Raw genomic sequence first — 14733 nt, 5'->3', positions numbered from 1 at the left:
TTCCAACAAAGCAGTAAGTATATTGTTCCTGTTTAACTTCTATTCTAGGCAGATTAGTAGATATAAATGTATTTTAAAAGTTTGGCAGCTGATGGGTAAAGACCAAAGACAGCATGCCAAATGTCCAAGCTGATTGCTGGACCATTTGTTTTCCACTTGCTTTTATTAGTTGCCTGGTTGGTTGACACCACTGATCCTACTAGACAGGTAAAGAAAATGCCACTAACGGATAAGGAACTTTGCGGGTGATCACTAGCTGGCTTCTAATTCCAGAGAAAGAGCCAATGCAACATCCTGACCCAGTTCTTCATTCAAGTCAGCTGAGGTATTCTCTTGGATTTGCGAATGTCATTAGAAGGGTCAAATGGGCATTTTCCAAAGGCCTTTGTCCCCTGAGTTCCTTCTGTAGTGAGTTACAAGTGTCCTATCACTTGGAGTGTGTCAGGAAGCAGGTGGGATGGGAAGTGTCTAAGGATGAAGACTCTTGCTCCAGCTGAACTCAGAGGAGAATGTCTCCCATAACACGAGTCAGCAAGCAGAAGCTTTGCTCTGTTCCTGGGACTGCCACTGGGCAGCATGCTGAGTTCCAGCTGTTTCTGTAGCAAAGCAAATAGGAAGTGAGGATGATGAGCAGGATGGACAGTAGAGAAAAGAATAAGCTATCAGAGGAAAATTCCATCCTGTACATACTCAGAACAAAGCATAGCTGCCAAGTTTTGCTTTTTTTTCCTCTAGCATGAGAGTGTGGGGTACTCAAAGCATCTTTTAAGTGCCGTGAAGAGGGTGTTCCCAGTGGGCAAGACAGACTCCATTTTTATGTTTGAGAAAAACTGATCCTGGGAATAGGAGTGGCATGTCCATCACAAAGACGAACCTGCAGTGAAATTTAGTTTTGTTCTTAACTGATACAGTTTTTTCCTAAATAAAAGGAATTCGGTACAGTTTTCCCGCATCAGAAGAGTATTGTTAAGAATTGTGTTTTAAAAAAAGCTAATTAAGGGATTAGACATGTCTCTTTGCCTTTTCATTAGTTGGTTGAATTACAGAATAATCAAACTCCAAGTCCTGTTTCAAATCTTGAGCCCCTTCTCCTCTGTGTGTGGCCTCTACCCCTCCAGGCCTAGTCTTGCACTCACAGCTGAGGCCTGAAGGACCCGAGTACAGACTCTGGAGGTTAGGTCCAGACAGCATTTCCCAGACCGCATTCCTGACTGCTAATTACACATGAGGCATGGAGGCTGGGAGGTGTGACACAGGGGAAAGGGTTCTGGCTTAGTAGGTTTGGGAAACACCAGGGTAAACACACTTAGATTTTGTAGTTTCAACTGTGAGTCTTTCTGAAGCCCTACTATGTGCGTGTACCTAGTGACTCCCCAGGAGAGCTGCAGAAGGCAGTATCTCCCAAAGATACTTGATGAAAGAGTCATTGGAGGACACATGCTTCACCCATCCTGATGGGCACAGAGTCCTTAATGAAAGGTGGTCAAGGTAAGAGTCTCTGGGTAGGTGTGGAAATGAAGTCTCAGGATGACTGAGCAACCATCCTCATGGGCTGTTGGGATCACGGGATTGTGAATTCCATGTTCTACTCTGGGACATATGGGACAGGGTGTCCTCAGAGGTGTGAAGCGTAGTGAGAAGTCAGTGAGGTGGCTTCACATCAAAATTTCTTGGCAGGAAAACTGGAGAGTATGTCGGATCTGAGTGTTGAAAAACATGGACTTCATTTCTTGGGTGGACAATTGGGAGAAGGGAAAGACCAAATGATTCAGAGCAAAAGAGAAGGTTACGGCCTTTGCCTCTTATTCTTTTGAGTGTATAGGTATCAAAAATCCAGGGTGCTCACTCCGACCATTTGATGTGCCCTCCTTCTGATTCTCTGCTAGCTCATGAAGTGAGTCAAGTGTTATCAATTCTACCAGGAACTGTCCAAACTCAGCACAAGATAATTAAATAAAATTACATCATACTTACTTTTGTTCTCATATACCTGTTTATTGCAGCAGGAAAAGAGAACCAAAGCATTTTACAAATTTCAGGGCTGCAACCGTTGTAGATGTTCTTTCCAGACATTCCTGTGCCATTTTCTCCACAGAAAATAACCTGGATACAGCCAAGAGGTAATATTCCAGATAAGTAGAAACAGGGATCAGATGCTATCTGAAATCGCTTTAGAATTTTTTGAGAAAACGGGCATATTGCAACGACTGTTTAAATGTTGTTTAAACTCCCCAAATGAATTCCTACAAGGCAGCCATGCCCCTGGAGACTGAGTAATTAAAATATCCTGTTAAGCATCAAGACCTTAGGGCAAATGAGATTCAACAGCGGATGAGGGGGCATACATGAAGGACTGAAGGATCTACAGGTGACTGAGGCCATACCTGGCTACAGGGAAACACACAGCTCCCCAAACAGGAAACAGGCCCACCAGGAGTCCAACTTGGACTTCTGACTCCTAAAGCCTTTGGATGCGCAGAGGCTAATTTCTGAATTCAGATGCCAGGATGGAAATGTGTTTCTCACTAAAAGGACAAGAGCATGAGCTATGTAGGCTGGTAGCCTGGCTCACCTTTTTCTGATTTCCCTTCTCATTGGGCCTTGAGGAAGCCATGCAGCAAAGAGGAACTGACAATCTTCACAGTGACTAAAGAGAACAGTAATGGGTCTGAGCTGGAGGGATTTCTGGTATTAAGTCTAGTGCTACCCTTCCAGAAAGAAGCACTTCAGACACCTCCAATATTTTAATGTGAATTATAAAGATGCTTTTGATTCCTCAGAGTTTTTGAAATGCTGATATGTAATGGGGTGAGGAGTGGCTAGCAGTCCAGGAGGAGATTCCCCAGGCAACCATTGGGAATTCTTCCTCCAAATGGCATGTAACAGCCCATCCTTGGTATTCTATTATTGTTTGAAGGAATATGCAGTTGAGAATATGTGTGGGTTAGAGAAAACTAGAACTGGGGGCCCTGGCTCATTCACAGGGAAGTGGGTGCTGCAGCCAGCAGTGTGCATTGTCCTCTGACACAATTCTCGAGGGACCTGAGACCACAGATCTACAAATATCATAATATGAGTGCTCACCACTCCGGTTGACAGGTAGGGTGTGTGTTTATGGTGCGGGGCGGGGGCACAAAAGGAAGTGGTGCACTGCAGTCTACTCTTGAGGAAGAAGAAAAACAATGGGGGCAGGGTTGGAGGAAGAGATATATCAAGACCCTTAAAGAGAAAAACATACTCTCTTTGTATCACTCTACTGAGCCAACCCATTTCTTATTTGGGGAACATTTTGTATATCATCATTAAAAAAACTGTAAAGTGATTGTTGAGCACCAAGTTATTTAAAAATCCTGTACTAAACCCAGTGATTATTCTTCTTGCGCTCCAGAATTATCGAAATATTGTTGCCTAAAAGAAAAGGGAAAAAGTGCGTTTTCCTGTATGTTTCTGTTTTTGTTTTTTTTTTCCCATATGCCAATGTGATTTCAACTTTGAGGTTCTCCCTTGTCACATTTCCCACCTGGCGGCTGCTTACAGGTGAGCATAAGAAGCAGGAGCAAGGGTAAATGCCAGAGGCTGCAAAAGAACAGTTTCCTGGAACTCTTCCGGTCCGCATCTGTGTAGAACCGGAAGCCGAGGTAGGAGATATACAAGTTGATGGGGAGTGAGATGGCAGGGAAGGTCCATGTGGTGACATCGAGGACTGGGGCTGCCGTGGACAGTCCAATCAGGGCCAGACAATGGCGCAGGGCGACGCGCCGGCATAGGGCTGGGTGAGTGACCGACATCATGCAGTAGCCTCCTCGGGAGTAGTCCTCGCGGAGGCCCCAGCTCAGGGCATTGAAATGAGGAAACTGCCAGGAGTAGAGGATTCCTCCCAAAAGAAATGCTCCTGTGTGGAGGTTTAGGAGGAAAGAGAGAAGCAAAGAGACGTTGTCATCAGAGATGTCAAAAGGCATCGTTTCTCCCATCTGAAAGGCTTCCCTCCAGATTTCACCCGGATCTCAGATTTTCTGCCAGTTTTGTTCTCATCTCTCCTTGCTCAAGTCAGCCTGGCATCTGAGACAGGCAGGGTGGAGAGCCTGAACGTTCTCTAAGAGTAAGCCCTCACCCTAGCTTTCTCACCTCAGTGGGGGAAGGCTCCTGGCATCGAGGCGAGCTGGGCCCTCCTGAGGAGGGCTGCCCCACTGTAGCATGCTAAGCATCTGTGGCTCCCACCCACCCAATGTCCCCTTGTGTCTCAACGTTGTGACAACAAAAGAAGCCCCTACATACTTGTGAACATGTTTGGGGTGGGGCGATCCCAGTGGGACCTCTGTACTAGGGCTTGTCCACATCTGGGTCTTGCAAGTGAGGTGCTTCGGCAGGTGGAAGGGTACACCGAGCCCACTTGGCCTCCTTGACAAGGTCCCTCCCCTTGGCATCTTCTTGCTCAGCAATGACAAGAGGGGATGTAGCTTCAGGTCCACATGGGACACCCAGCCTTTGTCTGTGTCCTGATCTACTATTTCACCAGTGGACTGCTGGAGCTTCCCAGGGCGGGTACTTGGTAGACTGCCCTCCGATTCCCCAGAGCCACATGACGTGGCAAGCAGAAAGTACTAAAACAGCATGCGTTAAATGAAGAAGCTGGCATAAAGGAACCTCATCCCAGAGTAGAGTGACAACTTGTCTCTGGTTTTGTAGTTTTTTAATGAGGACGTATTAGGGCCTTGGGTGCCATTTAGCCCCTTTTTTGGGAACAGGGCCTCCCCCACCCACACGGGTAGAATGATGGCTGAGTATCTATTATGTGACAGAGACTTTATAGTTTACCTCATTTAATCTTGACTTTAGGGTTTTAGGTAAGTTTTGTACTCATTAAACAGACAAACAGATCAGATGATAAGTTCTCCAAAAAGAGGTGAAGGAGGAATTTGAAACATGCCTGTCTGTTTTTAAAACCAGGCTTTGCTATTACACTAAGCCACTGCCTTACACATCAGGCAGCAGGGCCAGGTCTAGACGGCAGGGGCTACAGTCATTCTTGAGCAGGAGATTCATCACTTACTTACTCATGAAAAAAACCTTATTAGATTCACGGAGCACCTACTAAGTATGCTTGGTGCTGGGGATACAATGGTGTGACAAAGCCACACGTGTCCCTGCAGGCACTGAGTTCACGCTTGTGTCATACCCAAGAGCCACTCAAGTGCTGTTCAGGAAGTGTATGTGCAACAAGGAGGGGTGATCTAGTTGAGGGGAGTGGGGAAGACTTCTCTGAGGAAGGGACATCTGAGCTGAGCTCCGAGGGAGAAGTGACCTGTTCCAGAGAAAGATCTGCAAAGGCCTTGGGGTGGGAAGATATGCGGTGTGGTCAAGTATTAAAAGATTAGTACATGTGGTAGGATTCATAGAGCTGTATGGTGAAAGAAAGGCTAGTTTTACTGTATGATAATTAAAAAAAGTAAAATTAAAAAGTAAGGCTAGTATGGCCGGAGTGCAGAGAACAATTGAGAACACCATTCAGGATAAGGCTGGTGGGATGATGCAGAGGGCTACGTCACCCGACTCTGTGGGCCATGCTAAGGACTGGTTCTATCCTAAAGGCAACAGAACACCATGGAAGGATCTTAACGTGTAAGAGGGTGTGAATGTGTGTGCATGGGTAGGGGAGTGCTGAGGAAAGGGGCATTTGTGAAAGAACATATTGGAAGGGCCCAAAGCAGGTATGGAAGGATCAATTAGAAAATGAGATGAAAGTAGTGACAACAGAAATAGAAAGAGGATGTTTGGTGACACAGGCATCTATAAACCTGAATTAGGGTGAGATCTTCCCCCCAGCATAGCTGGTCACCACAGAAGGGTAGGTAACAGATGGTAGGGAACAAGTGACAGGTAGGGTGGCCACCCCAGCCTGAGGGTGGGGACACTGATGACAGGCACAGGTGAGTGTGTTCATGGTAGAGACATGAAGGGTTTTATTTTTGGCCATGTGAAGTACCTATGAGACATCCCAGCTAAATGCCTTGTGGCTGTCACGCCCCAGGCACTGTGTAGAAGAATTTTACATATGCTCTCTGACCTCACAGAAACCCCTCCTACAGGTGTTTTTACTCTCATCTTAATCTTAAGATAAGATTAATTAACTTGCCCAAGGGTATTCAGAACTAGCTGCACAGTAAACCAGCCTTGCTTTTAGAAAATTATTGCCATATATCAGACTCAAATTAGTAACAAGGGCCTGTTGGGTGGTAATTCAAATGCCAATAGGGATGTTTGTTGGAAGGAGAAACTGCAGAGGCATTTTACAGTTTATTAAGATAAGAGTCCTGGTATCTTAAAAAAAAAGGTTTGTTTCAATTATAGGCATACCTCATTTTATTGTGCTTCACAGATACTGCCTTTTTTACTTATTGAAGGCAACCCTGTATCGAGCATGTCTAACAGTATCATTTTTCCAACAGGCTCAATGGTGTTTAGCATTTCTTAGCTATAAAGTTTTCTTAAATTAAGGCAGGTACTTTGTTTATTTTTATTTATTTATTTATTTTTTAGACATAATGCAATACATTTACTAGACTACAGTATAGTATAAAAATAACTTTTACATGCCCTTGGAAACCAAAAATCTGTGTGACTTTATTGTGATATTTGCCTTATTGCGGTAGCCTGGAATCGAACGTGCAATATCTCCTGAGATATGCCTGTACAAATAGACAATATTTTCTTTGACAGTGAGTACTCTTGAGGAATTAGAAGGCACAGAAGGGCAGGTTGGACCATCCAGGTACAATTGAGTAGAAAACAGGGTGAGAAGGAAACTTCTCTTTGTATTTTGGTGGAAAATAGAATGATATATGCATTTTAAAGAGACCAGCAAAAGAGAAAATGCTGTTAAAGATTCTCAGAGCATCAGGTCACTTTGAGGCTTTGGAGCATGATATACATCAGCAGTCTCCAATCTTTCTGGCACCAGGGACCAGCGCTCCTATGAGAATCTAATGCCTGATGGTCTTAGGTGGAGCTGAGGCCGGAATGCTAGTGATGGGGAGCAGCTGCAAACACAAATGAAGCTTTCTTCTCTCTCTCATCTGCTGCTCACCTCCTGCTGTGCGGCCTGGTCCTAACAGGCCATGGTCTGGTACTGGTCCATGGCCCAAGAGTTGGGGACCCCTGATGTACATGAAACAGCCCACCCTAACTCATGTGCGGTCTCACATCCAAAGAGTTTGAACGGATTATGGTTTGCAATTATAACAGCCACAAGCATAGGGGGAAACTGACAAGACCAAGATGTGTCCAGTCAAGAAAAGCAACATCACTGATAACTTTGAAATGGGGGAGAGAATAGGATAAGTCAGAGCTCAGTATCTGTTTTGTTATCAAAATGGCTGAGAAAGAGCAAACTTGGCTGGGAAATCAGACTTGAAATGGTTAAAATATCAGGCCCAGTGAATCTTTCTTGTCTTTCTCAAAAGCTCTCTTTTTAGTGTGCCAACTGGAGTAGTCTATTTTGTTCAATACACATTTTCAGTATGCTTCTGCTTAAAATAACAATTTAAAAAATCATTTTCATAAGCGTAGGGTGCTGCTTTCTATGTGAGAGGAAATTGGGTATGGGTTTGGCTCATGTCACAAATGAAAGAGCTTTAGAAATCACAGCTTAGCCTTAATGGATTGTAATCAGAAAACCACCACCCCCACATAGTTCTACTTGATGGGCTGCAACTGCCTCTGCTCATATAAAAGATGTAAAACAAATTACTTTCTTCATCAAGATAAGGTGAACTAGAACAGGAAGACTTGAATTAGTCCGGGGGCTGTGGTGAAATCCACCTTCCTTGTGCGGTAAACATAAAACACTCAGTTTGCTAATTCAAAGGCTTCACCTCAGCCTCACTCTCCCTTTATTTTTATTGGGCCTATCTTCGTTAACAATGAATATTGTTAACGAAGTTTATTTTTATTGGGCCTATCTTCGTTAACAATGAATATTGATTGTGCATCTACTACATGGTAGGTGCAGTCTGTTTTCAAGGCCCTCTGCTAGAGTCTGGCCAGGGAGACAGACAACACAAACGGGATTACAATCCATGAATGTTATCTCACGCGTAGGGATTGTGGGGAGCACATAGGAGAAAGACTGAAGTCAGCCTTGGAGAGGTCAGGGAAGGCTTCCTGGAAGAAGTGATTTATAAACTGAGATCTGAAGATGGTCTCTGAGTTTCAATCCATTCATATAAACTATACATTTTCTGGTTCTATTAAATGTATGTCTCATTTTCCTACCTAACTCTGTAGAATCTTTGTACATATTTGGTTTAATCACATCTGGAAGAAATGCTTCCTTTATTTTAATCAAATATTTGTTGTTCTATAAATATATAAAATACTGGAAATCTGTGAAATAGGTGGCATATTTGTGTGTATGGTTCTCCAGAGGACAGCAACTTCCTGAGACCACAATGCCACAATTCTAGCTCAAAGGCAATTCCAGACTACCCAGGTGTCCCGGGTGGTATTTGTTTCCTTCCATAACCAGAAAATGTTGAAGGGCACATCTAATATGCTATGTGCGTTAACAGCTGGAGAGAACCCTTATTTCACGGTACCCTGTTCTGATGAGGGGGGCCTATTAGGTAGGGTGAGGCTAACCAATGTGTTCCTAGTGACTCTTTGAAAATACAAGTATTTTTAAACTCTCTCAAGACATCTATCAACCATTTCTACATCGTACAAATTGAGGGAGAATCTAACTCATTGCCACCTCTGCTCAAATCTAGAAATGCTATCCACAGCAAACTTCCATCATTTTGTTGGTACATAAAGCCAAGGCAATTCTAGCCAAATGGTTTCCCAAAAGAACGGAGACAAAAACTTTTGAGCTGGAACTCCAACTCTGTATGTGCTCTTGCAAGAAAAATTCCTTTTGGAATGGAGTTTAATGATTTCAGCTTGCTTTTTCTGCTGCATGGTGGGCTTACTTACATTCATCCCCTTCCCACCCTGACCTAAACCCATTCATTGTTATTCACTGTCTACAAATAGCCTTGAAAAGAAGAAAGAAATACAGCTCCAGTGAACCTTGGTGCTGGGTTTGGGAGGTCTTCCCTTCCAGTACAATAGGCTCCCTCTATATGTGGCCCTGGTAGCTTGTCTGTTCCATGACTGGTTACATTTGTGCTGTCAGGGTTATATGGTTATGTAAACTGGGGGCTAGCTGGGGAAGCAAAGCCAAACCCAAAGCTTCATGCTCACAGATTTCAAAGCCTTTCTTTTGACGGTTAACACAAAGGAGCTTGTGAAACAGATCAGCCTCAACAGTGCAATAGACTTCTATGGTGCTGCAGATAAAGGGAAGAGGATGTGGGGCCAGTTTATCAACTGCATAGTGACAAAAGGGAAGATTAAAAGTCCTCTGAAAATAGGAAATAGAGTTTGGCAATAATAACTGCTTGCCCTCGAATTCTTTGGAAGTGACTTAGGAATAATGAAGAGGCATAGGGAGGGGGCACAGATGCTCTCTCTCCCCTCGTCTTATTGCACACTCCCCACTGTCTGGCTGAGTCACCTGGGAGGTTTCATTTGAAGGGAAAGACAAGAGTAAAGGAAGCTCAAAGCTCTGACTCTGAAAAAAAAAATGCTCCCCTCTCCTTTTCTCTTCTTACCATTCCCTTAGAGGGAAGTTTCAAGAACCTGTGGGTTCTCTAAGAAATTCAAATGCTCCCAACTCCCTTAGTGCACATTTGGAAGTTCTTCTGTCTTAATTGCCCAAATACTAATTTGTTCCTTGAACTGTACTGATTAGATGTGTGCACTCTGTGCCAGGCACTGTGTCTACCAGAAGCTGCCCTACCAAGGCATCGACTATCATTTCCTTTAGGAAGGCACAGGCCCAGCTTCCTAAAAAACTTGTGATCAACTGATCAACTATGGTCAACCCAGCACAACAAAGAAGCTTGGAATGCACTTAGTACTAAAGTCGGCCTCCAATTACCGGATCTAGCAATGTATTTCTAAAATATATTTTCTCAGCCTTTTCTGTTTTTGTCTTTGAGAAGAATAGGGTTCTAAATATTTTTGGTATGCTAATATGCCCATGAAAACTTTCCTTGTTCACTCTGTCTTTAAAAATACCATTTATCTTAATTAATCTGAAACACTAAGGCTAGTTATGAAAAAATCTCATACGAAATGAACACACTCATTTTAGAGTTTGATTTCAAACTGAGGCAGTATTTCAAAGGAAATCTTTAAAAGTGCTTTGATTTAACAGTGCCTGGTACTTAGTAAGCCCTCAAATATTTGTTGAATGAATGAGTGAATAAATTCCCTCTATTCTATTCTATTTTCTTATCCTGGAATAACGGAGGTAAATAAAGTGAAACATATTTAACATTTTGTAGTTTACCAGCTGAGGCTAAAAAAACTCATTCTCTTTTTGTTACTAAAACCATCCATCTGCCAAATGTCACTTCCTGATAAGAGCCCATTTCCAAGTCCTCATTTGTAACTGAATGTTGTCTGACATAATTAACGTTTACCACACAACAACATTTGAATTACAAACCAAAGGCAATTTACAAATCAACTCTGCTCCCAAGAAGTGGGATTTATTCAAATTTAGGAAAATGACAAAATAGAATTTGAGTCTTTTTAAGAAAAGGGGGTGATGGAAAGAGAGGTGGGCTTGGGAGGAGCAGGAGGAAAGGTCTTTAACCTGAAGTCTCTGAGATAAACTGAATAGACTCTGAGATAAACACCCTTGAGAGGCCTAATGCATGTGGCTCCAGGCCTGCTTGGAGCTGGAATGTCGGCTGTTGGGCACTTATCTGCAGTGTCCTGCCCTCCCCCACTCCCAACCCTAGCCGACCCCTTTACTAGGGCCCTGGCAAGTCATTTCCCTCATTGCTGTCCTCTGTGTGCAGAATTAAAAGAAGCACTTCCGTTACTAAGACACTGCTGGCCAGACCAGGGAGCAGAAAGCAGACCTCCTCTCATGTGGCTTTCCTTAGTTTTACTTGGTAAGCATATTTAATATTTTCTGCTAACAGCAGTTATACTTATTTAAAAAAAAAAGCAAAGTAATTAGACAGATGGGAGGAAAAGGCCTAGAAGGCCTAACTCTGAGCCTCAGAGGAAAATGGATGCAGGTAAAATCCCATTATAATGATGACCTTTATTGCTATGACAGCCACAAAGAGTGCTTTCTGGGCTGGGGCCTAGAGTTTTACAGCACAGCCCTCTCTGAAACAAAAATTCCACTGAAAGCTGTCTGTGCTGCATACTGGGAGAGAAAAGCTAGCTGTTTACAGTTCTTTTTCTAGCTATAAAATAGCAAATATCAAGAACAACTAACATTTGTTTAGCTTTCACAATTTCCATATGCTACTCTGTTTAATTTTCTTTACCCCCGCCCTGCCCCCCCCCCAACACCCGCACTCTGACTCATTCACCCCTTGCTGAATTACCAGAGGGGCAGATCAAGCAAGCACAGGCTTTGGACCCACACCACTGGGGCATCTAAAATAATGAGAAATTATTTTTCACTATCTGATAGAAAAAACAAACAACAGAACAAAACAAAAACAACAAAGTAGTTGGGGAAAAAAATCAGAACCCCAATGGACTATCCTTACAATTATTTCATGTTTTATGCCTTTACTGAAGGAGAGAAGGCAGCAGAATCTCTTCAGTACTCGGGCCTCTGGCGATCTTCAAAAGCCCTGCAGCCACCACAAAATCCATAAAAGATCTAGCCACTAAGACCAGGGAGAAGGTACTTCTGAACATTTCCATTTCCTTAATCTGCAAGCAGTCTGGAATGCATACCATTGTCTAAACCTACTTATATCTTTCCTCTCAACTAGATAATTCCTTCAAGGCAGGATCTTTAATAGGTGAGGCTGTAGGATTTCATTTCACATTGCCCCTGAGCTGCCTCTTCTTCAGTTTTGCCCCATCTACTGAGTCCCAGGAAAGGGCTCTTAGACGGGTATACATGGTCAGGGTGACCAAGTGACAAAAATGATGGGGCTGGGTATTTTATGTCCTGGCTGAGTAGCCATGGAAGGTGGGGCAAAGGAATGGAATATGTTTAGTAAAATCACCTCCCTTTATTTATTCTTCATCCATTCTCATCTGTAGGTTCATTGGTGTTCACAAGTTTCTCTTTCAAAAGGCGATCAGATAGATGCTTCACTAAATACTCGAAGGGTGAAATTTTGACCATGGAGGGGAGGAGGGTGGAGGTAGGCCTAGGATATGCAAGGCCCTTCTGGAGAGGGGAAGGAGTGGGCAGGGGCAGGAGGCGAGGGAAGACACACAGGGCTTCGGAGGACTGGAGGCAGGCTTTAGCAACTTACTGATTAAAAATACCACAAAGAACAAACCTGCAGCACAGCATTAAATAATCATAAAAGTAGAACTTTGCTGCTTTCCTGCTTAAACCTCCAGTGAGTCTTTACTACTTTTCAATAAAGCACACATTCCTTGGGAAGGCAGCTCAGATCGCATCCTCTGCCCCACAATATTGCTCTGGTTTTCTTGCCTACGAATCTCTCTGTACATGCTCTGCCCTCTTCTTGGAAAGCATTTTCCCTTCTCAAGTAAGCTGGTCATGACTTAATTCAGAAGTCACTCTGCTCCAAAGTCTTCTTGGACCAAATTGGGGAGGGTAAGAGAACTCACAGCCCTCTGAAGACATCTTTCATGCTAAGGTCCTGGCTCAGTCAATTATCTGATGACCTGCCTTTCTCTCTCTGAAGATGCCGAGGTATCATTTTCATTAGGACAGGGACTAGGTTTTAGTGATTTTTGTATCTCTCAGTGCCCAGCACACAGTAGGTTCTCAACTCACACCTGCACAATGAAACAATTGCGGAGACCATTGTATGAAGGTGGTGAGCCCCAGCAGTTTCTAGTCCAGGCTGTTCAGCTGAGTAGGTGATCTCCTAGCCTCTTTTACACCCTCCTCACCTTCCATCTCTTTCAAGCAAACAAGTCTCCTAAGAATTCAGACGAGAGATGTAACCTCTGTGGTTAATATATATGACACCATTAGTGCATCTCAACTACTACCATCTGCCCATGCCCTTTGCCAAAATCCCCAGGTATTTCCAAAGTGTTCTAACAGCTAGAACTCTCTCTGGTTCTCTTTTCAGATTGGTGATTCTCAAAGTGTGGTCCCTGGACTTCGGGCATCAGTATCAAATGGAAACTTGTTATAAATGCAAATTCTCAGGTTGAACTCCAGACCTACTGAATGAGAAATTCTGACGCAGGGCCCATGAACCTGAGTGCTATAAAGCCCTCCAGGTGCACTAAAGTTTGAGGACCACAGTTTTAGACTTTAGCAAGACCACAAGAATAGTCTCAAACAATGCCATATTATTTCAAGTACGAACTTACATGAGGAAAATGGAACATAGGTGCATAAGGATATCAATTGTCCTCCTAGAAAGTACTGTCTAAATGAACATTCTGTGAAGATGAAACTGTTTTATATCTGTGCTGTTAACATGGCAGCTACTAGCCACATATGGCTGTGAACATTTGAAATGCAGCTAAAGGGACTGAAACAATTTTTAAGTTTATTTAGTTTAAATAGGCACATATGGCTAGTGGCTATCTTATTAGACAGTGCAGTTCCAGAAGATGATAAAACTACACTAAATCATATTCAACATAGTTCCTAAAATCCTAGTAATAAAAAAAAAACTTTAAACTATATTCCCTTCAATTCTGCCTTATTTCTTTCTATTGCTTCCCACCTGTATAGTACCTCTACATATCTGATGCTCAGTAAATACTTGGCAACTGACCCTGGATTAACTTAGTTTTTGTCATCTGTGAAATGCAAGGTACTCATTCATCCAAAGATTTACTGCTTATCTCAAGTTTGCTCTATCGTATTAATGTTTTGAAACTTTTTAAAAGCAGTTTAAAGCATTATGTAAAGTAGCATTATTTTTTCTGTATAAACTTGACAAGGCTTTAGGTATATGATTTGATCTGTGGTAAATTAGAACTGGGAGCAGTAAACCGTGTCACTATTGTGTGTCCTGCAATGTATCTTTAAGATTTATAGAAAAAGGATATGACAGAAGTCAATCTCAAAAACTGCCAAAGGAACTTCTCTTTGTGGTTACATAAATCTTTCAGACTGCTTTGCTTTATACCAGGGTCAGTTCAGATAGGTGATGGGTCTCATTTTTCAAGATAAATATGTATTTTCATCCTCCTACCTAGACCAAGGTATAGTTTGGCTCTTAGCTGTCCCTCATGAATGAGTCTGTATATAAATAATTAAATCTGGATTACAGAAAGACTCTACCCAATATTTTTTTAAAAATTATATTTCAAATAGATCTATTATCCATCTAGCCAAATCCAGATTGTCCCTGAACAATAAGCGCTCCTGCCTGAGTGTGTATTCCTAAGTGGGGGACTTTTGCAAAGGTCTTTCTCTCTTTGGCCTCTGAGGATGCAACTCTAGCCAACAGATGCTGAGGCTCAAACTCTTCAAAAGTAAACTGCCTGGGAGTACAAGGGCATCAAGCCCTCAGCAAGAACCTGGGTCCTAGGTACAACAGAGGTGACCAAGTTCTCCACAGCCTTGGATTCAATTGCCCTCACTGATTTCCAGTGATACCTGTCCCGGCAGCTACAGTACTTGACCTTAACCCTGGCCTTGTCTGGGATTCCTTAGACAAAAAAGGTAGTCTTGGGCGCTTTGCTTTTATGCCAGGG

At 43.0% G+C, this 14733-nt stretch overlaps 1 protein-coding gene across 2 annotated transcripts in view; it reads right to left on the bottom strand.

Moving 5' to 3' along the window:
- Window positions 1–1970: 1970 nt before the first annotated feature.
- The window catches only part of LOC102889718 (protoheme IX farnesyltransferase, mitochondrial), a 119342-nt gene continuing 106579 nt past the window's right edge, over window positions 1971–14733 (bottom strand). The window contains exon 7 of one of the 2 annotated variants that reach the window (XM_025044350.1): window positions 1971–3892. In XM_025044350.1, coding sequence (XP_024900118.1) covers window positions 3486–3892 — 407 coding nt within the window. In that variant the 3' untranslated portion in view covers window positions 1971–3485. The remainder of the gene's footprint in view (window positions 3893–14733) is intronic. The other variant, XM_025044351.1, reaches the window with a different exon arrangement.

Source organism: Pteropus alecto, unplaced genomic scaffold, assembly GCF_000325575.1.
Source record: "Pteropus alecto unplaced genomic scaffold, ASM32557v1 scaffold52, whole genome shotgun sequence".
Taxonomy (NCBI): Eukaryota; Metazoa; Chordata; class Mammalia; order Chiroptera; family Pteropodidae; genus Pteropus; species Pteropus alecto.
This window is presented reverse-complemented; position numbering and strand designations above follow the sequence as displayed.